The 24,510-nt window shown below is 39.0% G+C and overlaps 3 protein-coding genes across 3 annotated transcripts; all 3 read left to right on the plus strand.

The window, feature by feature from the left end:
* Positions 1 to 1,071: 1,071 nt before the first annotated feature.
* LOC141638492 (ethylene-responsive transcription factor ERF105-like) lies at positions 1,072 to 2,536 on the plus strand. The gene has a single exon (XM_074447906.1). It carries the CDS (start codon positions 1,270 to 1,272, stop codon positions 2,269 to 2,271), a length of 1,002 nt encoding a protein of 333 aa, XP_074304007.1. The 5' UTR covers positions 1,072 to 1,269; the 3' UTR covers positions 2,272 to 2,536.
* Positions 2,537 to 3,862: 1,326 nt separating this feature from the next.
* Positions 3,863 to 7,178, plus strand: LOC141638269 (oligopeptide transporter 1-like). Its single transcript, XM_074447676.1, has 6 exons — positions 3,863 to 3,935; positions 4,403 to 4,845; positions 4,937 to 5,607; positions 5,725 to 5,992; positions 6,081 to 6,263; positions 6,360 to 7,178. The coding sequence occupies exons 1-6, from the start codon at positions 3,863 to 3,865 to the stop codon at positions 6,975 to 6,977; spliced, it is 2,256 nt and encodes a 751-aa protein (XP_074303777.1). The 3' UTR covers positions 6,978 to 7,178.
* Positions 7,179 to 22,395: 15,217 nt separating this feature from the next.
* Positions 22,396 to 23,142, plus strand: LOC141638270 (uncharacterized). Its single transcript, XM_074447677.1, has one exon. The coding sequence runs from the start codon at positions 22,396 to 22,398 to the stop codon at positions 23,140 to 23,142; it is 747 nt and encodes a 248-aa protein (XP_074303778.1).
* Positions 23,143 to 24,510: the final 1,368 nt, after the last annotated feature.

Here is a 24,510-nt window from a genome sequence, read left to right on the forward strand (position 1 = left end):
TGACCGGTTAGCTTATAAGTTATAAACTTCTCATTTTCAATTACCTTCTCATTTTTTAGCTACATTTTCATCTAGTTTTACCTAATATAGCCAAAAACTATTTGTGTTTCTTTTTTTCGTATAAAGGGAGCCATAGGTCCATATAACAACGATGTCAGTGTAGATGAGATCCAAATTAAAATCACAAAAACCACCAAACGTAACTTCATCAATCGTCCTAAGTAAAATTTACCGTTTTTAAAATAGGGGCTTATAAGCTAGGTTGCACGGATACTCCTCCTAATCAGCGTTCCCGTGTCGGACACCCGTGTCAGACACGACACTCGTCGGACACACGTCAAAACGTGTCGGACACTTGTAAAGCCGTGTCTAACTTTCATCTTTTATTTGGGCACGTGTCCGACACGTGTCCATGGTATTTTGAGCCGTGTCCATGGTATTTGGACACACCTCCAAATGGAATCAAATTGAATTTAAGGTAAATGGCGAGAATTGTTATATGGTTGAATTTGGTGGGGAAATAAGCTGAATTGGAGACAAATGATGTTCTTTAGACTAGTAATAAAATGTCGAAATAGATTGATTATAAATTGGTTTTTGGTTTTGTAAATGAGAATGAGTTATAATTAACGTAAGTTTTACTTTCACTTATTTAAATTTAATATTCAATACTTTTTCAAAAATAAAATCACATATATATAACTATAAAATATATATTTTATTAAATTTAAATGACGTGTTCCGTGTCCTAAATTTTATGGGATGCCGTGTCACGTGTCCGTGTCATGTCCGTATCCGTTTTGGTGCAACCTAGCTTATAAGCAAGTGGCAGAACGCAGAAGGAATGGTGAATCGATATGTACCTCACCCCCTAGCTTAAATCCAAACCATACCATAGGATGACCCAAAAAATAACTGCCATCACAAAGTGACAAAACCCTCATCCAACGGTCAGATTTCCTTAAGCAGCCGCAATCTAGGATTATTCAAACGACACATCAACGGCTCAGATCTAATCTCACCCCACCTCAATTATAAAGTCAGCCTCCACGATCCTTCCCTCCTGAGTCCTGTCTTAATTCACGAAGCTCATCTCCCTCCTTCCCTTCCCCTCCCTCTATATATACCACTTTTTCCACTCCTCTTTTTCCACTCTATCTTTACTTCTCTCATCCTCTCATCATATCTAATCAACTCAATTCAAATTAAATCATCCTTTTTAATATTTTATTATTAAATTAAATATTCATTATATTTCAAGGTGTAACAATGGCGTCAAATGATCAAGCTAATGCTCTCGAGTTTATCAAACACCACCTCTTTAATGAACTCTCCCCTATCGGAGTTTCTAATTCGTATAACAATATGTTTAATTTTAATCCAAATAATAATAATAGTAACAACACAATTTGTACTGATTTTTTCGATGTTTCCGAATCGAGTAACATATCAACAACTACCTCAATTGAAAGCTCCGGTTCTTACTTAATCGAGAAACAAAACTCCATTTCCTCCGTCAAAATGGAGGAATTTTCCGGCGTTGACTTTGACTTTGACTTTAATTTCGATCTAGACTTTGCCTTTGAGCCTAAGCCGGAGATCGTCAAGAAACCGGCCAAGTTCAAGGAGCGGAGGCCGTCGATGAAGATCGCCGTGCCGAAATCGGCGAACAAGTACGAGGTTGTCGAGTTGACTCAGCCTCAGCCACAACTCGCTACTGAGTCGACTCAGCGAGTCGAGGCTGAGGCGAAGGAAGAAGAGAGGAGGCACTACAGAGGTGTGAGGAGACGGCCGTGGGGTAAGTACGCGGCGGAGATCCGTGACCCGAACCGGAAAGGATCTAGGGTTTGGTTAGGGACTTACGATACCGCGATTGAAGCGGCCCGAGCGTATGATCGGGCCGCTTTTCGACTCCGTGGTTCAAAAGCGATACTTAATTTCCCTCTTGAGGTCGGCAAGCTTGTTCAGGAAGCTGCTAACGCAGCTGCAGTAACAACCGCCGTAGACGGCGGCGACAGTGCGGTGGAGAGAAAGAGAAAAACCCACGAAGCGGTGGTTGAGAGCAGCAAAAAGGTGAAAGTTGAGGAGGATAACAGTAAAATGATGACGTTTGGAGGTGGTGAAGAGACGATGACGGCATTAACGCCGTCAAGTTGGACGGCATTTTGGGATTTTGATAAGGATATGAAAGACGGAATATTTAGCGTTCCACCTTTGTCTCCGTTATCTCCACATCCAGCTTTTGGATATTCACAGTTAGCCGTTAACTAAGGAATAATTAAAACAAGTTTAATTATTTCGTTGTTAAATTTAATTTATTTCTTTTTGCGGTTAATTAATTATTAAGAAAAAATACCAAAAAAAAGATACCACTTGGTACTATCGTAGTAGTTTTTGTTTCTTTTAATTTGTAATTTGTACGAGAGAATGAGAGTGTGCTGTATGTAAATAGAGTATATGCGGCCGTTTAATGATGTATTCTACCACTTTGTTAATTTGTTTAATTAATTAATCAAAAATGTTGGTTTAGGTTTCATAGTTGTTTTGCATTATTATTGAGTTTAAGAAAATAATGAATAGTGAAGTAATTGAATGATTTAACAACTATGTGCAAGTTGGAAGGAAGTGGTTAAGATGTTTGATTGTAGTACTATGCAAGTTGATGATACAAGTATAACAAATTAATAAATGAGGGTAGCAAGATGAGGACGACGATTATGACAATCCAATCAACTAGCAAGACTTGCTTGTGTCATTGTACTAATGTTTGTTCGTACTCGTCTTAAGCTACCAAGTAGCAACTTGCAATCGGATAACCGATTTGGAATGGATTCATCCAAATTGATTTAATTCGAACATAATTTGACCATAAGCGTATAACTTAAACATCACATGGCCTGGATGATCTGGTATGGCATTAAATCTGATGTATTTGTTTGTGGGAGCTTGTTATTGATTATGATCGCATAGTTGAAAGTTGAGACATCATGTGTAGAGGTAAAAACTTAGAAATTCGGAATTTAATTGGAACTCAATTCTTTTTCAATTTTAATCTAGTTAAAAGTTGAGATTCTCTAACTCCTACCCATTTTAATCATTCAATTTTGTCACTATTCTATTCAATAGCTCATTTGGGGATAAAATTTTTAAGTTAAAAAGTTTTTAATCTAATTTCTTATTTTATTTTAATATACATTATTGTCAACATTTACACCCAATTACGCACTATTATTTTTTCAAGAAATGGTACATATTTCAGGCTGACCCGAACAGGCCAAACCCGCCGACTCCAGTTCCATCCTCAAAAACCATTGAAAATTTAAAATTGAGAACTAAATTTCACATGATCAATCTACCCTACCAACTTGTATATGATTTGATTGTGTGAACTAACATTATCTAAAGTTTAAAGTTTAAACCATAGAATTCCACCAAGTTGTGTCTCATTGGCCATTTACACTTTTTTTTGTTTTGGTACGCATGAGTCCCCGATTGGCCATTTACACTCTTAAAACGAAATATAGTTGGTAAGGTAATGTATCACACTAAAAATAGTGTATAAAGCTTATTACAGAAAGATTGTAGCAGAAAGATTCAAATAACAGATGTCCTCCGTAATTGGTAAACAACATCCCAGATTAAGAAAAAAACAGAATTATGGGAGATTTTACTGGATACATAAGTTTGACTGTGATGAACATTTGCGTTAATATGGGGTGGATGCTTTATATGTCTATTATTTTTGGTAAATACAGACATCCTGTACGTTCCAAATCTTATTTGTTACTAGTACCTAAGCCTACAAATTCTAAAAACCCTTTGTGCATAAATTACAGATTAATTAATAAGATTATAGAGACGAATGGTGAGCTTAGAAGACGATAATAATATGGCTCAATCTCGAGAAAAAACACACTCTGATTTAAGTATTGCCGGTACATTTTTACCCTTTCTACTTTATAGATTGTCGTTGCTGTTCTATTTCATTTTGTTTCTTAATTTATCGATTAGTTAATGGAATGTATAATTTTTTTTTTTTTGTATTTTCGACAAGGCATTTCATTTAGCGAATTATCCTAATGAATGGTGAATGACATTTTTTTAGACTTTAATCAGAATTTTACGTAAATTTATAAGTTGATATTTGGTATGTAAAAGGACATTGTTAAAGAAAAGTAATGAATGAGAGATGGATATATTCTTTTTATACCTAATAATCATGTGTCGTCAATAATACTGGCAAAGCGAAGGGGGTCAAAAGAGGAAATAAAATGAGTTACTCCGTATTTAGTTAAGATTTACGGTTATGGCCTTAGTTATGCGCACAATTAGCAACTGATTTACCCATCTTGTAATTTTCGATCTATCATTACCGTTTTTAGAATTGGCTGGTTACTTGCAGGAGAAGAGGAAATAAATGACAGTCCAATAGAAGAAGTAAGGTTAACAGTGCCAATAACAGATGACCCAACACTTCCAGCACTAACATTTCGGACATGGGTGCTTGGTCTTTCATCATGTATCATCCTCTCTTTCGTTAACAAATACTTTGGATTTCGCGAAAACCCCATCTTTGTTTCTTCCTTAGTAGCTCAAATTGCTGTTTTACCTGCTGGTAGACTAATGGCAGCAACACTACCTACCAAAACCTTTACCCTTCCCTTTACTAACCTTCATTTTTCCCTAAATCCTGGGCCTTTTAACTTGAAAGAACACGTGTTGATCACTGTTTTTGCTAGTTCTGGTGGCGGTGTTTATGCTAGTCATATTATTGTCATTGTTAAAGCTTTGTACAAGAGGAGTATCAATATGTTTGCTGCCATGTTCCTTGCTCAAACTACTCAAGTAAGTAAAACTATTCCTTCGATTAATTGTCTGTCTCTCTCATTCGATATAATTAGTCGTTAATCTCATTTGTGTATGTTTACTACTTTAGCTGCTTGGCTATGGATGGGCTGGTCTGTTTAGAAAGTACCTTGTTGACTCCCCGTATATGTGGTGGCCCGCAAATCTTGTTCAAGTCTCTCTTTTCAGGACGCTCCACGAAAAGGATAAGAGACAAAGAGGAAGCATAACGAAACAACAATTCTTTCTGATAACAGTTTTAACAAGTTTTGCATATTATGTTATCCCTGGCTATCTTTTCCCTTCAATTGGCTGTCTCTCAATACTTTGCTGGGTATTCAAAAAGTCTCGGACGATGCAACAAATTGGGTCAGGAATTCATGGGCTTGGCGTTGGGGCATTGTCCTTTGACTGGAATGTGGTCGTTAGCTTTCTTAACAGCCCTCTACCGACTCCTGCTTCTGCTATTTTGAATGTTATGGTCGGGTTTTTCCTAATTGTGTATGTGGTCACTCCACTGTCGTATTATTCCAACATTTATGAGGCTAAGAAGTTTCCGTTTATCTCCTCCAAGACATTCGATCAGTCTGGCCAAGCCTACAATATTACACGTATTTTGGATGCCAAGACGTTCACCTTTGATGATAAGGCCTACAGTAACTATAGCAAGCTCTATTTGAGTGTCTTTTTCGCTTTCTCTTATGGCTTGAGCTTTGCATCTTTAACTGCTACCATCTCCCATGTCGCTCTCTTCCATGGAAAGTAAGTTAGTAATTAAACACCAATTCCATCTTATCACACCTGGTAGCGCTATCTCATTTTCCTTCTACGAATACATATGTGAACGTTTTCAATCATTTACATTTGGGGGTTTTTCAGGTCAATATTGCATTTATGGGGGAAAGCAAGGGCTAAGCTAAATGATGGATATTCGGATGTGCATTTGCGAATAATGAAAAAGAATTACGAGCAAGTTCCTCAGTGGTGGTATTATGTTCTCTTGCTTATCACATTCGGTCTCGCATTGCTAGCTTGTGAGGGCTTTAATGGGCAACTTCAACTTCCATGGTGGGGGTTGATAATGGCTTGTGTTATTGCAGCCTCTTTTACATTACCTATCGGCATCATCATGGCCACTACAAATCAGGTACAGACTCATCAATTATCGCCTCGCTTTGTTTAACTAACTAATCAGTGAGGGCTTGAACAATGTATGTATGTACTATATTGTGCAGGAAATAGGGCTAAATGTTATAACTGAGCTGATTATCGGATATCTATATCCGGGAAGGCCTCTGGCTAATGTGTCTTTCAAAACCTATGGTTATATCAGCATGAGTCAAGCTCTCTTTCTTATTCGAGATTTGAAGCTCGGACATTACATGAAAATCGCTCCTAAAGCCATGTTCATTGCACAGGTAAGAAACAATCGAGTTTATACATACATTCTGTGTCCATGCAGTTAGGTTCCTCTGTCCCATGACTTATGTCGTCTAATTAATCCATGAATGTAGCTGGTGGGCACGATAGTGTCGTCTCAAGTGAATTTTGCGACATCCTGGTGGCTTCTAACGACTATTGAGAATGTGTGCAACCCGGAGAGTCTACCCGAGGGTAGCCCTTGGACGTGTCCTGGTGACAATGTGTTCTTCAATGCTTCAATTATATGGGGAGTTCTTGGTCCAGCCAAAATGTTCACAAAACAAGGTATCTATCCAGGGCTAAACTGGTTCTTCTTAATCGGCTTACTAGCTCCGTTCCCCGTCTGGTTCTTGACCCGTAAGTACCCTGAAAAGAAATGGATCAAGCTTATAAACATGCCTATTATTCTCTCGTCCACGTCAATGATGCCCCCGGCTAGGTCCATAAATTACCTAACATGGGGCATGGTCGGCCTCTTTTTCAACTACTATGTCTACTCGCGGTACAAAGGGTGGTGGGCCCGGTACAATTACATCTTGTCGGCTGGTCTAGACGCCGGAGTTGCCTTCATGGGGGTGTTGCTCTATATTCTACAAGGGAATAACATCTTTGGGCCTAATTGGTGGGGAATGGGAGATGATTATTGTCCTTTGGCTAAGTGCCCTGCCGATCCTACTGTTATTGTTAAAGGCTGCCCTACCATTTCTTAGCGGAAAATATGTATAGTGGTGCAGAAACTCAATACCACATGATAACGATATCTCATTTTAGCTTTATTTTCAGTTATTTCGCGATTTCTTAATGGTTTTATGATGTCATGTTTATTCTTGTAATTTTACACTCCATTGTTGTCCATTGACATGCATCATAGATTCATAGGCTCATAGTTGTACTCCGTAGCTAAATGTCAAACTTCTTGTATATACGGTTGTTAAGTTTAAACGACATTTACTTCTCCCTGTCTTCGTTTGCTATAACGTCTTTAACAGTACTCCTTCCCCGCTTTCTCGATTACTTTTTGGCCATTTCTATTAGATTGAAATTTTCTAATTTGAGCTGAAATATGGAAGAAAATTAAACTGAAATTGAGTGCAAAATTTCTTACACATATTTTATTTTCACTCTTAACAATCAAAAGCAATTTCGATTCCGACATAAACTGAAGTCAAAAAAACATCTCATGAACGAAATAAAGTCAATGATAAAAAACAGTAGACGTTGATTTTCGCAGTACGTATTTTACTGATTGTAGTACGCTTGACGCTTGTGACCAATCTACCCCTCTCATTTTCCTCCTCCAATGTACTACATCCAAAGAAAAAAAAAGGAAAAAAAAAAAGACCAAAACTGATGTACAGCACACCACGCACACCACCACCAAGTCCAACCACCAGTCCACCAGTCCACCACCATACACCTCCTGTTGGAAAAGATGACTGTGAAAAGCCAATAAACCAACAATTTTGATTCTCACTTGTCCCACATCGGTGGGCAAGTCCCCTTTTCTCATGTTTATATTGACTTGTGTACTTTATTAGGTTATTAATTGGACCATAGGGTTTTTGTTGTGAGTCATGGCCTGGGATCTGTGGGTTTGGGTCCAACACACCTGCGCCAGCTCGGCTCAGGCTTGCGCTCGGGTAGAGCGGACAGGTGCGGGTCTTGGCCCACTTTTAACATTTTGGACTTGTGTCTACAGTCAATGCACCTGTTTGTGTGTGTGGATTGTTATGCTCTTGTGATTAAGGCCGAGTCTTATGCCACTAATTAATTACACCGTGACTCCGTTTTTTGGTGGAGTTGTTTTGGCTCTTAACTGTATTCTAAACCAGATAACACACAACAACACACTTCTCTCATTTTCTTCTTCCTCTATTCTCTACAACAATTCTGGGTAAAGTTTTTGTCTCCGTTCCACAAGGTCTTTGTCTCGAGTGGGCAAGCCTAAGGGTTGTAGTGTAAATCCTTAGGGAACTACTGTCAACTGCTGATCGCCACCACGGTCGTGCCGAAATAGTTTTCAAGGCAATGACTCTCATACCACGTCATTACGAATCCGGTTGTATCTTTCTGATCTCTCTTTTTCATTGTTACTGCCACTTCCATGTAACAATTTGAAAACTATTTGTTGCTGTAACAATGTTTGTTATGTCGAAAATCATTCCTGATTTGTCTAAGCTTGATCGGTTAGATGGTAACAATTACAAATGCAGGTCTCAGAAATTGTTGATGTTTTTTGAGCAATTAGATGTCGATTATGTAACACCTCGTAATTTTCACGTCATCCTATATAATTAAATTCCAATTTTAAATAATAATAATGATCCACAATAAAGTTTTTATCCTTTAAAATATATTATTTTCGACAATAATATCCAAATACCATCTTAAACTTACACTCCTTATACCAACGAATAACTACTTCGTCGTTGATGCTAATTTTAAGGTATTTTAAAGATAGATTTGGCCCTCGATCATAAAATGAAAGTTGTATCCCTCTCTCTTACCTTTCCAACGCCATCAAAATCACCTTAATCGGAGTTCTCTAGAGGAAATTATGCCCGCAATACGAAAGGTTGTCGCAGAAATCCGCGAACAAGACCTATACTCGTTATTCCTCTTTTCACCTTGATTTATCATTTACCTCATCACCTAGGCACATGTCAAGTTGACAACTTGATTTTTTCTTGGAGCCCAAGGCCTACCCTAATAGGCATGTGACTACTTTACCTAAATTAATAGCCTAAAGACTAGCCTTAATCATTTCTACCACTCACTCTTTATTAGTTTCCTATTACCTACAAGTTAGACATAATCATTCTACAAAATTTCCTCTCTAAATTATTCACTTGGCCGTAGCTTTCAACACCCATTTCCAACCTTTGTTTCTTTCATTCTCACTTCTTATTAGAATCATATCTATAGAATATATGTATAATATCAATGATATTATTTCGTTTATGTAATCTCGACATTAGGGAAGTAGATTATTCATTTACCATATTTGTAGGCACTAGTTTAGGAAAGGTTAAGATTGTATTGTGCACTTTGTACGTATATATGGATGGATGTATGGTAGAATATGATTAATGAGAATTAACCCTTTAATCGACTCCTTGTTTAATAGAATTTCACATGGTATCGTGAGCAAGTAAACGATCCAAACACACAAAATTTCCTCAAAACGAAGATCCAAAGCAAAAATAACGATTTCATCATGGTTGGTGATGATGGAAAATCGAAAGGGAATGGTCCAAAGACAATTCCCATAACATCACCCCTTTATCTTCATCCCTCTGATAATCCTAATCTAAACGTCACACAGATTATTGATGTGACTCATATTTGAGCACATTTAGTCCCCGAATTAACCTCATTCCTACGCTTTATAGCACTTATTTGGGTCATTTCTTATCTTTAGCTTCCCATTTTGCATATTCTTTGATGTTATGTGTCCTTGGTAGGAGAGGATGGCTAACCTTGCATTTATGAGGCGAAATGGAGCTAAATGGATCGCACCTAATGACCAAGCATCAAAGAGAAGACCAACACTAGAGGCCTAAGTAGATAATAAAGTGAAACGAGCAATGATGAAAAGATCCTTGCATCCCCGACATCTTTGGGCCTAATTGGTGGGGAATGGGAGATGATTACTGTCCTTTGGCTAAGTGCCCTGCCGATCCTACTGTTATAGTTAAAGGCTGCCCTACCATTTCTTAGCGGAAAATACGTATAGTGGTGCAGAAACTCAATACGACATGATAACGATATCTCATGTTAGATTTATTTTCAGTTATTTCGCGATTTCTTAAAGGTTTTATGATGTCATGTTTATTCTTGTAATTTTACACTCCATTGTTGTCCATTGACATGCATCATAGATTCATAGGCTCATAGTTGTACTCCGTAGCTAAATGTCAAACTTCTTGTATATACCGTTGTTAATTTCAAACGATATTTACTTCTCCCCGTCTTCGTTTGCTATAACGTCTTTAACAGTACTCCTTCCCCGCTTTCTCGATTACTTTTTGGCCATTTCTATTAGATTGAAATGTTAGGAATTTGTGCCTTGAATTTGTGTCGAAGACGAATAAGCTAAGGGAAGATGAAGCCGTGACACGGGCGAGTCGCATGAATTGCTGTGTAACGTGAAGTTTGTTTCGTCGGGTAATTATGCTAGTGCAAGAACGCTTTGTGGTTTTGTATCTTGGAAATTTAGTGGGTGTAGGTCCCACTAGGAATTTCCTAGTTTTTGTTATACGGGAGTTTTAGGCGATTTGCATTAGTTAGGAAATTTAATTTTCTATTAGTTTATTCTTTATTAGTCTAGATATTTTATTTTGGGTGGAATAAATATATAAAGACCCAAGTTTTATTCTAGGTTAATTAAGAGAGAGATTTGAGAGCACAATAAAGAGGGCCGATTTGTTAGGTTCCTTCTGAAGAAGAAAAGTCAATTTGTTCCGGGCTCTATTATTGGTGTTCGTCTGTCTTTGAAGATCGGAGGAGTTTGTTCAGATCTTGGTAGGCCTCAAGATTATTTGTCCTTCGTCTTATTGGGGTAGTCTCTTTTGTTCCTTTGAGACTACTATATTTGTTGGTAGAATATGGTATACTTTTGGCTCATATTGAGCGCGTGTGTACCGGTCTACTACTGTACTATTTTCTCCACTATAGTGAAATTTGATCTTCTCGCAGGGTGGACGTAGCCAGTTAATTTACTGGTGAACCACGTAAATCTTTGTGTCAACTTTATTTACATTCGTTATTTATTGTTCTTATCGCCTTATCAATTAACTGTTTGGGTAACGGGACGCCTCCGTTACAACAATTGGTATCAGAGCTTAGGTTCTGATTTGGGATCTGCTTCCGCGTTAGTTGTGTTTTAGGCGTTATTTGGGTTTCTTGATTTTCAGGTGAAAAGATGTCGTCTACGAATGTTTTGAATGTTGAAAAGTTCACTGGGAGAAATAGTTTTGGTGTGGCGATTAAAGATGAGAGCTTTGCTTAGACAGCAAGGCGTCTGGTCTGTTATCTCAAAGGCAAATTCAGCAGGTAGTTCGTCTGATGCAGCAAAGACAGCAAAGACAGATGCAGATGTAGTCTTGGAGGAGAAGTCTCATTCTTTAATTCTGTTATGTTTATCTGATCATGTTATGGTTGAGGTTGCCGATGAGGAAACTGCTATAGGTTTGTGGTTGAAGTTGGAATCTTTGTATATGACAAAGACTCTAACCAACAAGTTGCTTCTTAAGCAGCGTTTGTTTGGTCTTCGTATGCAGGAAGGTACGTCTCTCAAGGACCATCTAGACCGTCTTAACTCTATTTTACTTGATTTACGTAATTTAGATGTTAAGGTAGATGATGAGGATGCTGCCTTAATTTTGTTAGTTTCTTTGCCAAATTCGTTTGAGACTTTTGTGGAGTCGTTTTTGTTGGTAAAGATTCTTTGACCCTAGAGGAGGTGAGGTCAGCACTTCACACTAGGGATTTGCGCCGAGTAGCGTCAGGTGGTGTTGTAGACAGTAGTCCTGTAGGGCTTGTTGTTTATTCGAAGGGATCTAGTAAGGGTAAAGTCAAGTCTAAGGGTCCTCGTAAAAATGTCTACAATTACTGCAAGGAACCTGATCATTGGAAAAATCAGTGTCCTAAGTTGAAGGAAGCTGGTATTACTGCTGTTGCATAAAAGGTTGCTAAATACAATTCTGAGGAACATTATGCTCTCGTTGTTGATGTTGTTCCACGTTCTTTGGATAGTTGGATTTTTTATACGGGATGCGTTTATCATATGTGTCCTCTTAGGGAATGGTTTACTTCTTATGAAGCTTCACATGGGGTTAATGTTGCCATGGGTGACGGGTCTATCTGTGAGGTGCTTGGAGTTGGGACTATTCGGGTTAGGACATGTGATGGTGTTGTTGTCTTCCTAGAAGGCGTTAGGCATGTTCCACGTTTGAAGAGAAATCTTGTATCACTTGGGATGTTAGTTGATCGGGGCTACAGTTTTCAAGGTGATGGTGGATCATTGTGTGTTGGTAAGGGTTCTTCTGTTACTTGGAGGGGTGTTAAGGAAGGAACTATTTATGTCCTTCAAGGCATTGTGCTGACTGTTGGAGCATCAGGTAATCGTTCTTCTGTCTCTCTCGAGTCTAAGTTGGGGCATATGCAACTTGGATATGTGAACGATACTTTGAAGCACATCCAGTTTGGGTCACTTGGGTCACTTGGTGATATTCTGGATAATTCGGGTTTGGATAGCTTTAGTGAGAATGGTAGTGTTGACAATAAGGTGGAGTCTATTCCGGTACAGGTCAAGCTACAGGGTTCTCAAGACAAGTTATCTACTTTTGTCTCTGCGCCTCAATGAGGCGGTCTATGCCCCAAGAGGTGGGGCGGTTTGGGGCTCCAGGTGGAGCTGTTGTGGCTCTTGAAAGAGAGCCGTTTGGGACCTCATAAGGGGTCATTTGAAACGTCGACGGGAGTTTATTCTTTGGAGCTTTTGGGTTGGACAATCTAGTCTAACAATTTGTACCTTGATGGAGGTAATTTGTGCTCACTTAGAATGTTTGTTTTGTTTTGGTTTCGACTTGAGTTTTGTTGCCTTGGTGTAGGCATTTTTTGTGGTGGTCATGACACCTAGTATACTCAAGTGAGACATTTGTTTGTTCGTGGCATTTGTGTTCTTTTTGGGACAGCTTGGTACGACGGTACATTTAGCCATGTAGTTTGGAGGAGATTTTGTTTGGAGTATTGTGTGCGTTGTTTTGGTACACCGTTCCATCATAGTGACATTGGGTATCTTATATATTTGTGTTGGCATTTGGTAGCTTTTGTCTTCTTCGGAGTTTGCTACGTCTGGTCTTCCTATTGGTATGAAGATATGTTGGGTACTTAGTACAATTGGTAGTTTTCAGCTTACTACATTGGGTACTTCGTATGTTGGTCACATTTGTTGCACACTTGGTTCATTTGTCCGTTTTGAGAGTTGTTTTCAAGTCAAAGTGGAGACTATTGAGACAGATAGTGACTTGAGGATCGATTCTATTGAAGCTGATTTGGGTTTGATTCGTTTTTGGGTAATTCAAGTCAAGGTGGAGATTTGTTAGGAATTTGTGTCTTGAATTTGTGTCGAAGACGAATTAGCTAAGGGAAGATGAAACCGTGACACGGGCGAGTCGCATGAATTGCTGTGTAACGTGAAGTTTGTTTCGTCGGGTAATTATGCTAGTGCAAGAATGCTTTGTGGTTTTGTATCTTGGAAATTTAGTGGGTGTAGGTCCCACTAGGAATTTCCTAGTTTTTGTTATACGGGAGTTTTAGGCGATTTGCATTAGTTAAGAAATTTAATTTCCTATTAGTTTATTCTTTATTAGTCTAGATATTTTATTTTGGGTGGAATAAATATATAAAGACCCAAGTTTTATTCTAGGTTAATTAAGAGAGAGATTTGAGAGCACAATAAATAGGGTTGATTTGTAAGGTTCCTTCAGAAGAAGAAAACTCAATTTGTTCCGGGCTCTATTATTGGTGTTCGTCTGTCTTTGAAGATCGGAGGAGTTTGTTCAGATCTTGGTAGGCCCCAAGATTATTTGTCCTTCGTCTTATTGGGGTAGTCTCTTTTGTTCCTTTGAGACTACTATATTTGTTGGTAGAATAGGGTATACTTTTGGCTCATATTGAGCGCGTGTGTACCGGTCTACTACTGTACGATTTTCTCCACTATAGTGAAATTTGATCTCCTCGTAGGGTGAACGTAGCTAGGTAATTGGCTGGTGAACCACTTAAATCTTTGTGTCAACTTTATTTACATTCGTTATTTATTGTTCTTATCGCCTTATCAATTAACTGTTTGGGTAACGGGACGCCTCCGTTACAACAATTGGTATCATAGCTTAGGTTCTGATTTATGATTTGCTTCCGCGTTAGTTGTGTTTTAGGCGTTATTTGGGTTTCTTGATTTTCAGGTGAAAAGATGTCGTCTACGAATGTTTTGAATGTTGAAAAGTTCACAGGAAGAAATAGTTTTGGGCTGTGGCAGTTAAAGATGAGAGCTTTGCTTAGACAGCAAGGCGTGTGGTCTGTTATCTCAAAGGCAAATTCAGCAGGTAGTTCGTCTGATGCAGCAAAGATAGATGTAGATGTAGTCTTGGAGAAGAAGGCTCATTCTTTAATTCTGTTATGTTTATCTGATCACGTTATGGTTGAGGTTGCCGATGAGGAAACTGCTATAGGTTTGTGGTTGAAGTTGGAATCTTTGTATATGACAAAGACTCTAACCAACAAGTTGCTTCTTAAGCAGCGTTTGTTTGGTCTTCGAATGCAGGAAGGTACGTCTCTCAAGGACCAGCTAGACCGTCTTAACTCTATTTTACTTGATTTACGTAATTTAGATGTTAAGGTAGATGATGTGGATGCTGCCTTAATTTTGTTAGTTTCTTTGCCAAATTCGTTTGAGACTTTTGTGGAGTCGTTTGTTGTTGGTAAAGATTCTTTGACCCTAGAGGAGGTGAGGTCAGCACTTCCCACTAGGGATTTGCGCCGAGTAGCGTCAGGTGGTGTTGTAGACAGTAGTCCTGTAGGGCTTGTTGTTAATTCGGAGGGTTCTAGTAAGGGTAAAGCCAAGTCTAAGGGTCCTCATAAAAATGTCTGCAATTACTGCAAGGAACCTGGTCATTGGAAATATCAGTGTCCTAAGTTGAAGGAAGCTGGTGTTTCTGCTGTTGCACAAAAGGTTGCTAAATACAATTCTGAGGAACATTATGCTCTCGTTGTTGATGTTGTTCCACGTTCTTCGGATAGTTGGATTTTGGATACGGGATGCGGTTATCATATGTGTCCTTTTAGGGAATGGTTTACTTCTTATGAAGCTTCACATGGGGTTAATGTTGCCATGGGTGACGGGTCTATATGTGAGGTGCTTGGAGTTGGGACTATTCCGGTTAGGACATGTGATAGTGTTGTTGTCTTCCTAGAAGGTGTTAGGCATGTTCCACGTTTGAAGAGAAATCTTGTTTCACTTGGGATGTTAGTTGATCAGGGCTACAGTTTTCAAGGAGATGGTGGATCTTTGTGTGTTGGTAAGGGTTCTTCTGTTACTTGGAGGGGTGTTAAGGAAGGAACTATTTATGTCCTTCAAGGCATTGTGCTGACTGTTGGAGCATCAGGTAATCGTTCTTCTGTCTCTCTCGAGTCTAAGTTGGGGCATATGCAACTTGGATATGTGAACGATACTTTGAAGCACATCCAGTTTGGGTCACTTGGTGATATTTTGGATAATTCGGGTTTGGATAGCTTTAGTGAGAATGGTAGTGTTGACAGTAAGGTGGAGTCTATTCCGGTACAGGTCAAGCTACAGGGTTCTCAAGACAAGTTATCTACTTTTGTCTCTGCGCCTCAATAAGGCGGTCTACGCCACAAGAGGTGGGGCGGTTTGGGGCTCCAGGTGGAGCTGTTGTGGCTCTTGAAAGAGAGCCGTTTGGGACCTCATAAGGGGTCATTTGAAACTTAGAAGGGAGTTTATTCTTTGGAGCTTTTGGGTTGGACAATCTAGTCTAACAATTTGTACCTTGATGGAGGTAATTTGTGATCACTTAGAATGTTTGTTTTGTTTTGGTTTCGACTTGAGTTTTGTTGCCTTGGTGTAGGCATTTTTTGTGGTGGTCATGACACCTAGTATACTCAAGTGAGACATTTGTTTGTTCGTGGCATTTGTGTACTTTTTGGGACAGCTTGGTACGACGGTACATTTAGCCATGTAGTTTGGAGGAGATTTTGTTTGGAGTATTGTGTGCGTTGTTTTGGTACACCGTTCTATTATAGTGACATTGGGTATCTTATATATTTGTGTTGGCATTTGGTAGCTTTTGTCTTCTTCGGAGTTTGCTACGTCTGGCCTTCCTATTGGTATGAAGATATGTTGGGTACTTAGTACAACTGGTAGTTTTCAGCTTACTACATTGGGTACTTCGTATGTTGGTCACATTTGTTGCACACTTGGTTCATTTGTCCGTTTTGAGAGTTGTTTTCAAGTCAAAGTGGAGACTATTGGGACAGATAGTGACTTGAGGATCGATTCTATTGAAGCTGATTTAGGTTTGATTCGTTTTTGGGTAATTCAAGTCAAGGTGGAGATTAATTAGGAATTTGTGCCTTGAATTTGTGTCGAACACGAATAAGCTAAGGGAAGATGAAGCCGTGACACGGGCGAGTCGCATGAATTGTTGTGTAACGTGAACTTTGTTTCGTCGGGTAATTATGCTAGTGCAAGAACGCTTTGTGGTTTTGTATCCTGGAAATTTAGTGGGTGTAGGTCCCACTAGGAATTTCCTAGTTTTTGTTAAACGGGAGTTTAAGGCGATTTGCATTAGTTAGGAAATTTAATTTCCTATTAGTTTATTCTTTATTAGTCTAGATATTTTATTTTTGGTGGAATAAATATATAAAGACCCAAGTTTTATTCTAGGTTAATTAAGAGAGAGATTTGAGAGCACAATAAAGAGGGTCGATTTGTGAGGTTCCTTCTGAAGAAGAAAACTCAATTTGTTCCGGGCTCTATTATTGGTATTCGTCTGTCTTTGAAGATCGGAGAAGTTTGTTCAGATCTTGGTAGGCCTCAAGATTATTTGTCCTTCGTCTTATTGGGGTAGTCTCTTTTGTTCCTTTGAGACTACTATATTTGTTGGTAGAATATCGTATACTTTTGGCTCATATTGAGCGCGTGTGTACCGGTCTACTACTGTACTATTTTCTCCACTATAGTGAAATTTGATCTCCTCGCAGGGTGGACGTAGCTAGTTAATTTGCTGGTGAACCACTTAAATCTTTGTGTCAACTTTATTTACATTCGTTATTTATTGTTCTTATCGCCTTATCAATTAACTGTTTGGGTAACGGGACGCCTCCGTTACAATAATTGGTATCATAGCTTAGGTTCTGATTTGGGATCTGCTTCCGCGTTAGTTGTGTTTTAGGCGTTATTTGGGTTTCTTGATTTTCAGGTGAAAAGATGTCATCTACGAATGTTTTGAATGTTGAAAAGTTTACAGGGAGAAATAGTTTTGGGCTGTGGCAGTTAAAGATGAAAGCTTTGCTTAGACAACAAGGCGTCTGGTCTGTTATCTCAAAGGCAAATTCAGCAGGTAGTTCGTCTGATGCAGCAAAGACAGATGCAGATTTAGTCTTGGAGGAGAAGGCTCATTATTTAATTCTGTTATGTTTATCTGAACACGTTATGGTTGAGGTTGCCGATGAGGAAACTGCTATAGGTTTGTGGTTGAAGTTGGAATCTTTGTATATGACAAAGACTCTAACCAACAAGTTGCTTCTTAAGCAGCGTTTGTTTGGTCTTCGTATGCAGGAAGGTACGTCTCTCAAGGACCATCTAGACCGTCTTAACTCTATTTTACTTGATTTACGTAATTTAGATGTTAAGGTAGATGATGAGGATGTTGCCTTAATTTTGTTAGTTTCTTTGCCAAATTCGTTTGAGACTTTTGTGGAGTCGTTTGTTGTTGGTAAAGATTCTTTGACCCTAGAGGAGGTGAGGTCAGCACTTCACACTAGGGATTTACGCCGAGTAGCGTCAGGTGGTGTTGTAGACAGTAGTCCTGTAGGGCTTGTTGTTAATTCGGAGGGTTCTAGTAAGGGTAAAGCCAAGCCTAAGGGTCCTCGTAAAAATGTCTGCAATTACTGCAAGGAACCTGGTCATTGGAAAAATCAGTGTCCTAAGTTGAAGGAAGCTGGTGTTTCTGCTATTGCACAAAAGGTTGCTAAATACAATTCTGAGGAAGATTATGCTCTTTTTGTTGATGTTGTTCCACGTTCTTCGGATAGTTGGATTTTGGATACGGGATGCGTTTATCATATGTGTCCTTTTAGGGAATGGGTTACTTCTTATGAAGCTTCACATGGGGTTAATGTTGCCATGGGTGACGGGTCTATCTATGAGGTGCTTGGAGTTGGGACTATTCGGGTTAGGACATGTGATGGTGTTGTTGTCTTCCTAGAAGGTGTTACGCATTTTCCACGTTTGAAGAGAAATCTTGTATCACTTGGGATGTTAGTTTATCAGGGCTACAGTTTTCAGGGTGATGGTGGATCTTTGTGTGTTGGTAAGGGTTCTTCTGTTACTTGGAGGGGTGTTAAGGAAGGAACTATTTATGTCCTTCAAGGCATTGTGTTGACTGTTGGAGCATCAGGTAATCGTTCTTCTGTCTCTCTCGAGTCTAAGTTGGGGCATATGCAACTTGGATATGTGAACGATACTTTGAAGCACATCCAGTTTGGGTCACTTGGTGATATTCTGGATAATTCGGGTTTGGATAGCTTTAGTGAGAATGGTAGTGTTGACAGTAAGGTGGAGTCTATTCCGGTACAGGTCAAGCTACAGGGTTCTCAAGACAAGTTATCTACTTTTGTCTCCGCGCCTCAATGAGGCGGTCTGCGCCCCAAGAGGTGGGGCGGTTTGGGGCTCCAGGTGGAGCTGTTGTGGCTCTTGAAAGAGAGTTGTTTGGGACCTCATAAGGGGTCATTTGAAACTTAGAAGGGAGTTTATTCTTTGGAGCTTTTGGGTTGGACAATCTAGTCTAACAATTTGTACCTTGATGGAGGTAATTTGTGATCACTTAAAATGTTTGTTTTGTTTTGGTTTCGACTTGAGTTTTGTTGCCTTGGTGTAGGCATTTTTTGTGGTGGTCATGACACCTAGTATACTCAAGTGAGACATTTGTTTGTTCGTGGCATTTGTGTTCTTTTTGGGACAGCTTGGTACGACGGTACATTTAGCCATGTAGTTTGGAGGAGATTTTGTTTTGAGTATTGTGTGCGTTGTTTTGGTACACCGTTCTATCATAGTGACATTGGGTATCTTATATATTTGTGTTGGCATTTGGTAGCTTTTGTCTTCTTCGGAGTTTGCTACGTCTGGCCTTCCTATTGGTATGAAGATATGTTGGGTACTTATTACAACTGGTAGTTTTCAGCTTACTACATTGGGTACTTCGTATGTTGGTTACATTTGTTGCACACTTGGTTCATTTGTCCGTTTTGAGAGTTGTTTTCAAGTCAAAGTGGAGACTATTGGGACAGATAGTGACTTGAGGATCGATTCTATTGAAGTTGATTTGGGTTTGATTCGTTTTTGGGTAATTCAAGTCAAGGTGGAGATTTGTTAGGAATTTGTGTCTTGAATTTGTGTCGAAGACGAATAAGCTAAGGGAAGATGAAGCCGTGATACGGGCGAGTCGCATGAATTGCTGTGTAACGTGAACTTTGTTTCGTCGGGTAATTATGCTAGTGCAAGAACGCTTTGTGGATTTGTATCTTGGAAATTTAGTGGGTTTAGGTCCCACTAGGAATTTCCTAGTTTTTGTTATACGGGAGTTTTAGGCGATTTGCATTAGTTAGGAAATTTAATTTCCTATTAGTTTATTCTTTATTAGTCTAGATATTTTATTTTGGGTGGAAGAAATATATAAAGACCCAAGTTTTATTCTAGGTTAATTAAGAAAGAGATTTGAGAGCACAATAAAGAGGGTCGATTTGTGAGGTTCCTTCTGAAGAAGAAAACTCAATTTGTTCCGGGCTCTATTATTGGTGTTCGTCTGTCTTTGAAGATCGGAGGAGTTTGTTCAGATCTTGGTAGACCTCAAGATTATTTGTCCTTCGTCTTATTGGGGTAGTCTCTTTTGTTCCTTTGAGACTACTATATTTGTTGGTAGAATAGGGTATACTTTTGGCTCATATTGAGCGCGTGTGTACCGGTCTACTACTGTACTATTTTCTCCACTATAGTGAAATTTGATCTCCTCGCAGGGTGGACGTAGCCAGATAATTTATTGGTGAACCACGTAAATCTTTGTGTCAACTTTATTTATATTCGTTATTTATTGTTCTTATCGCCTTATCAATTAACTGTTTGGGTAACGGGACGCCTCCGTTACAACATGAAATTTTCTAATTTGAACTGAAATATAGAAGAAAATTAAACTGAAATTGAGTGCAAAATATCTTACATATATTTTATTTTCAGTCTCAATAATCAAAAGCAATTTCGATTCCGACATAAACTGAAGTAAAAAAAACATCTCATGAACGAAATAAAGTCAATGAGAAAAAACGGTGGATGTTGATTTTGCAGTACGTATTTTACTCATTGTAGTACGCTTGACGCTTGTGACCAATCTACCCCTCTCATTTTTCCCCTCCAATGTACTACATCCAAAGAAAGAAAAAAAGGAAAGAAAAAAAGACCAAAACTGATGTACAACACACTACCCACACCACCACCAGTCCACCACCATACACCTCCTGTTGGAAAAGATGACTGTGAAAAGCCAATAAACCAACAATTTTGATTCTCACTTGTCCCATATCGGTGGCAAGTCCCCTTTTCTCATGTTTATATATATTGACTTGTGTACTTTATTAGTTAATTAATTGGACCATAGTGTTTTTGTTGGGACTCATGGGATCTGTGGGTTTGGGTCCAAAACACACGTGCGCCAGCTCGGCTCAGGCTTCCGCTCGGGTAGAGCGGAAAGGTGCGGGCCTTGGCCCACTTTTAACATTTTGGACTTGTGTCTACAGTCAGTGCACCTGTTTGTGTGTGTGTGGATTGTTATGCTCCTGTGATTAAGGCCGAGTCTTATGCCACTAATCACACCGTGACTCCGTTTTTTGGTGGAGTTGTTTTGCTCCTTAACTTGCTCTATTTTTGCTATAAATAGAGCAGTATTCTAAACCAGAAAACACACATCAACACACTTCTCTCATTTTCTTCTTCCTCTCTTCTCTACAACAATTCTAGGTCAAGTTTTGGTCTCCGTTCCACAAGGTCTTTGTCTCGAGTGGGCGAGACTAAGGGTTGTAGTGTAAATCCTTGGGGAACTACCGGCAACTGCTGATCGCCACCACGGTCGTGCCGAAATAGTTTTCAAGGCAATGGCTCTCATACCATGTCACTACGAATCCGGTTGTATCTTTCTGATCTCTCTTGTTCATTGTTACTGCTACTTCCATGTAACAATTTGAAAACTATTTGTTGCTGTAACAATGTCTGTTATGTCGAAAATCATTTCTGATTTGTCTAAACTTGATCGGTTAGATGGTAACAATTACAAATGCAGGTCTCAGAAATTGTTGATGTTTTTTGAGCAATTAGATGTCGATTATGTAACACCTCGTAATTTTCACGTCATCCTATATAATTAAATTCCAATTTTAAATAATAAGAATGATCCACAATAAAGTGTTTATCCCTTAAAATATATTATTTTCGACAATAATATCCAAATACCATCTTAAACTTACACTCCTTATACCGACGAATAACTACTTCGTCGTTGATGCTAATTTTAAGGTATTTTAAAGATAGATTTGGCTCTCGGTCATGAATGAAAGTTGTATCCCTCTCTCTTACCTTTCCAACGCCATCGAAATCACCTTAATCGGAGTTCTCTAGAGGAAATTATGTCCGCAATACGAAAGGTTGTCGCAGAAATCCGCGAACAAGACCCATACTCGTTATTCCTCTTTTCACCTTGATTTATCATTTATCTCATCACCTAGGCACATGACAAGTTGACAATTTGATTTTTCCTTGGAGCCCAAGGCCTATCCTAATAGGCATGTGACTACTTTACCTAAATTAATAGCCTAAAGACTAGCCTTAATCATTTCTACCACTCACTCTTTATTAGCTTCCTATTAACTACAAGTTAGACATAATCATTCTACAAAATTTCCTCTCTAAATTCTTCACTTGGCCATAGCTTTCAACACCCATTTCCAACCTTTGTTTCTTTCATTCTCACTTCTTATTAGAATCATATTTATAGAATATATGTATAATATCAATGATATTATTTCATTTATGTAATCTCGACATTAGGGAAGTACATTATTCAGTTACCATATTTGTAGGCACTAGTTTAGGAAAGGTTAAGATTATATTGTGCACTTTGTAAGTATATATGGATGGATGTATGGTAGAATATGATTAATGAGAATTAACCCTTCAATCGACTCCTTGTTTAATAGAATTTCACATGGTATCGTGAGCAAGTAAACGATCCACACACACAAAATTTTCTCAAAACGAAGATCCAAAGCAAAAATAACGATTTCATCATGGTTGGTGATGATGGAAAATCGAAAGGGAATGGTCCAAAGAAAATTCCCATAACATCACCCCTTTATCTTCATCCCTCTGATAATTCCAATCTAAATGTCACACAGATTATCTTTAATGGCGAAAATTATGAGATGAGGGCGGATGCGGTTAAGAATGGATTGGATGCTAAAAATAAATTAGCTTTTATCGAGGGAAAGGTCAATGAACCGGAGAGTAATAGTGATGAAGATAAACTTGAATTGGTGGCATGGCGACAGTGTAACGCTATGCTAAAGGCGTGGCTTCGAAATGTTATTGATCCGAAATTGCACCCGAGTATCACTTTTTCACAACCCATCAAAGACGTTTGGGATAAACTATGTGAAAGGTATTCGGTAGGCAACGCGCCTAGGGTTCACCAGTTGAAGAGCGAGTTAAATGAATGCAAACAAGGAAGAGACTCGGTCGTGGAATACTACACGAGATTGAAGACTATCTGGGACGAGTTAGCAAATTACAGCAAGATCGAGGATTGCACTTGTGGGGCAACCGTGTCGATAGCAAAGGAACGAGAAGAGGAGAAAGTACATCAGTTTTTGATGGGTTTAGATTCTAAATTATACGGAAATATAAGAACTAACCTACTGATGGAGGATCCTATTGCAAGTCTGACCCGTGCCTATGCCCTGATCTTAAGAGAAGAGAGACATGCTTCCCTTACCAAAGTAAAGGAAGACCGGAATAAAGCTGCCATGGTTGCTTGAGTTTACAATGGAGACAAGGGACGTAACTCGAAACCAGAAACCGAAGAAGAGCCGCCATCACCCCAGTGCACCCATTGCGGGAAGTATTATCACACGGAAGAAAACTATTACGATAAGCATGGATACGAGGAAGTGAAGGCACGTGAAAGGGGGAGAGGGTGAAGAGGAATTGGTACTGGTCGCGGAAATAGCAATCGTGGAAGGGGCAGGGGACGAGGACAGAACAATTACCAGGAAAATGCCATGAATGCTACATCACGGATGCGACAAGGGGAATCATCAAGCAAGAATGTTCCTTTCACATATGAAGAAATTGAAAGACTTCGAGTCTTGTTGAGCGCGAGTCCTGATGGGAACGAAAAATTAAGAGGTATGAAATTAACAATTGATATTGAATGGATGATAGACAGCGGTGCGTCTCATCATATGACAGGAAGGCGCGAATTGCTGATGAACTCGTGGGTTGATGCTCCGTCATTAGTGAGTATGCCGGATGGGAGACAAGTCGAATCAAATATTCATGGAGAAGTCCAACTGAGTTCTAATTTTATTTTGAAAGATGTTTTATTTGTGCCCATGCTCACTTGCAATTTAATTTTCGTCCAACAACTGATACATGAAAACAATTGCATAATAACATTTCATTCTGATTATTGTGAAATGCAGGACCGGACTACAGGATGGAGATTGGACGGGGTGAGCATCGACACGAGGTATATTATTACAAGTCGAGAGAGAGAGAGAGAGAGAGAGAGAGAGAGAGAGAGAGAGAGAGAGAGAGAGAGAGATTGCAGGTCAGGTCACGGCATTGAAGGAAAGTCGTCTATGGCATAAGTGACTTGGGCATCCTTCCAAGAGTATTTTTTCTCGTTTTTCTCCTTTAGTTGGACACAATTTAAATTGGTTTTCAGACGATGTTTGCGATTCGTGTTGTAGAGCTAAACAATCTCGTACTCCATTTAAGCTCAATAATAAAAGGTGCGATAATTTGTTTGGTCTTATTCATTGTGACATATGGGGGAAATACCGAGTAGCTAGTCTAACCCGAGCCCATTATTTTTTGACAATTGTTGATGACCATAGTCAGGGAGTATGGGTTTATCTCATGAAAGAAAAAATTGAAGCAGGAGATCTAATGAAAATGTTCTGTCAAATGGTAAAAACTGAATTCGAAAAATGTGTTAAAATCATCCAAAGTGATAATTGAACGGAATTGTTAGCTGGGCCCATGAAACGATATTATGAAGAGAATGGCATTTTGTTTCAGACGAGTAACACTGACACACCCCAACAAAATGGTCGGGTAGAAAGGAAACAACGTCACATCCTTGAAAAAGCAAGAGCATTGCGATTTCAAGAAGGCTTGCC

This window comes from Silene latifolia, unplaced genomic scaffold (genome assembly GCF_048544455.1).
Source record: "Silene latifolia isolate original U9 population unplaced genomic scaffold, ASM4854445v1 scaffold_20.1, whole genome shotgun sequence".
In the NCBI taxonomy this organism is placed as follows: Eukaryota; Viridiplantae; Streptophyta; class Magnoliopsida; order Caryophyllales; family Caryophyllaceae; genus Silene; species Silene latifolia.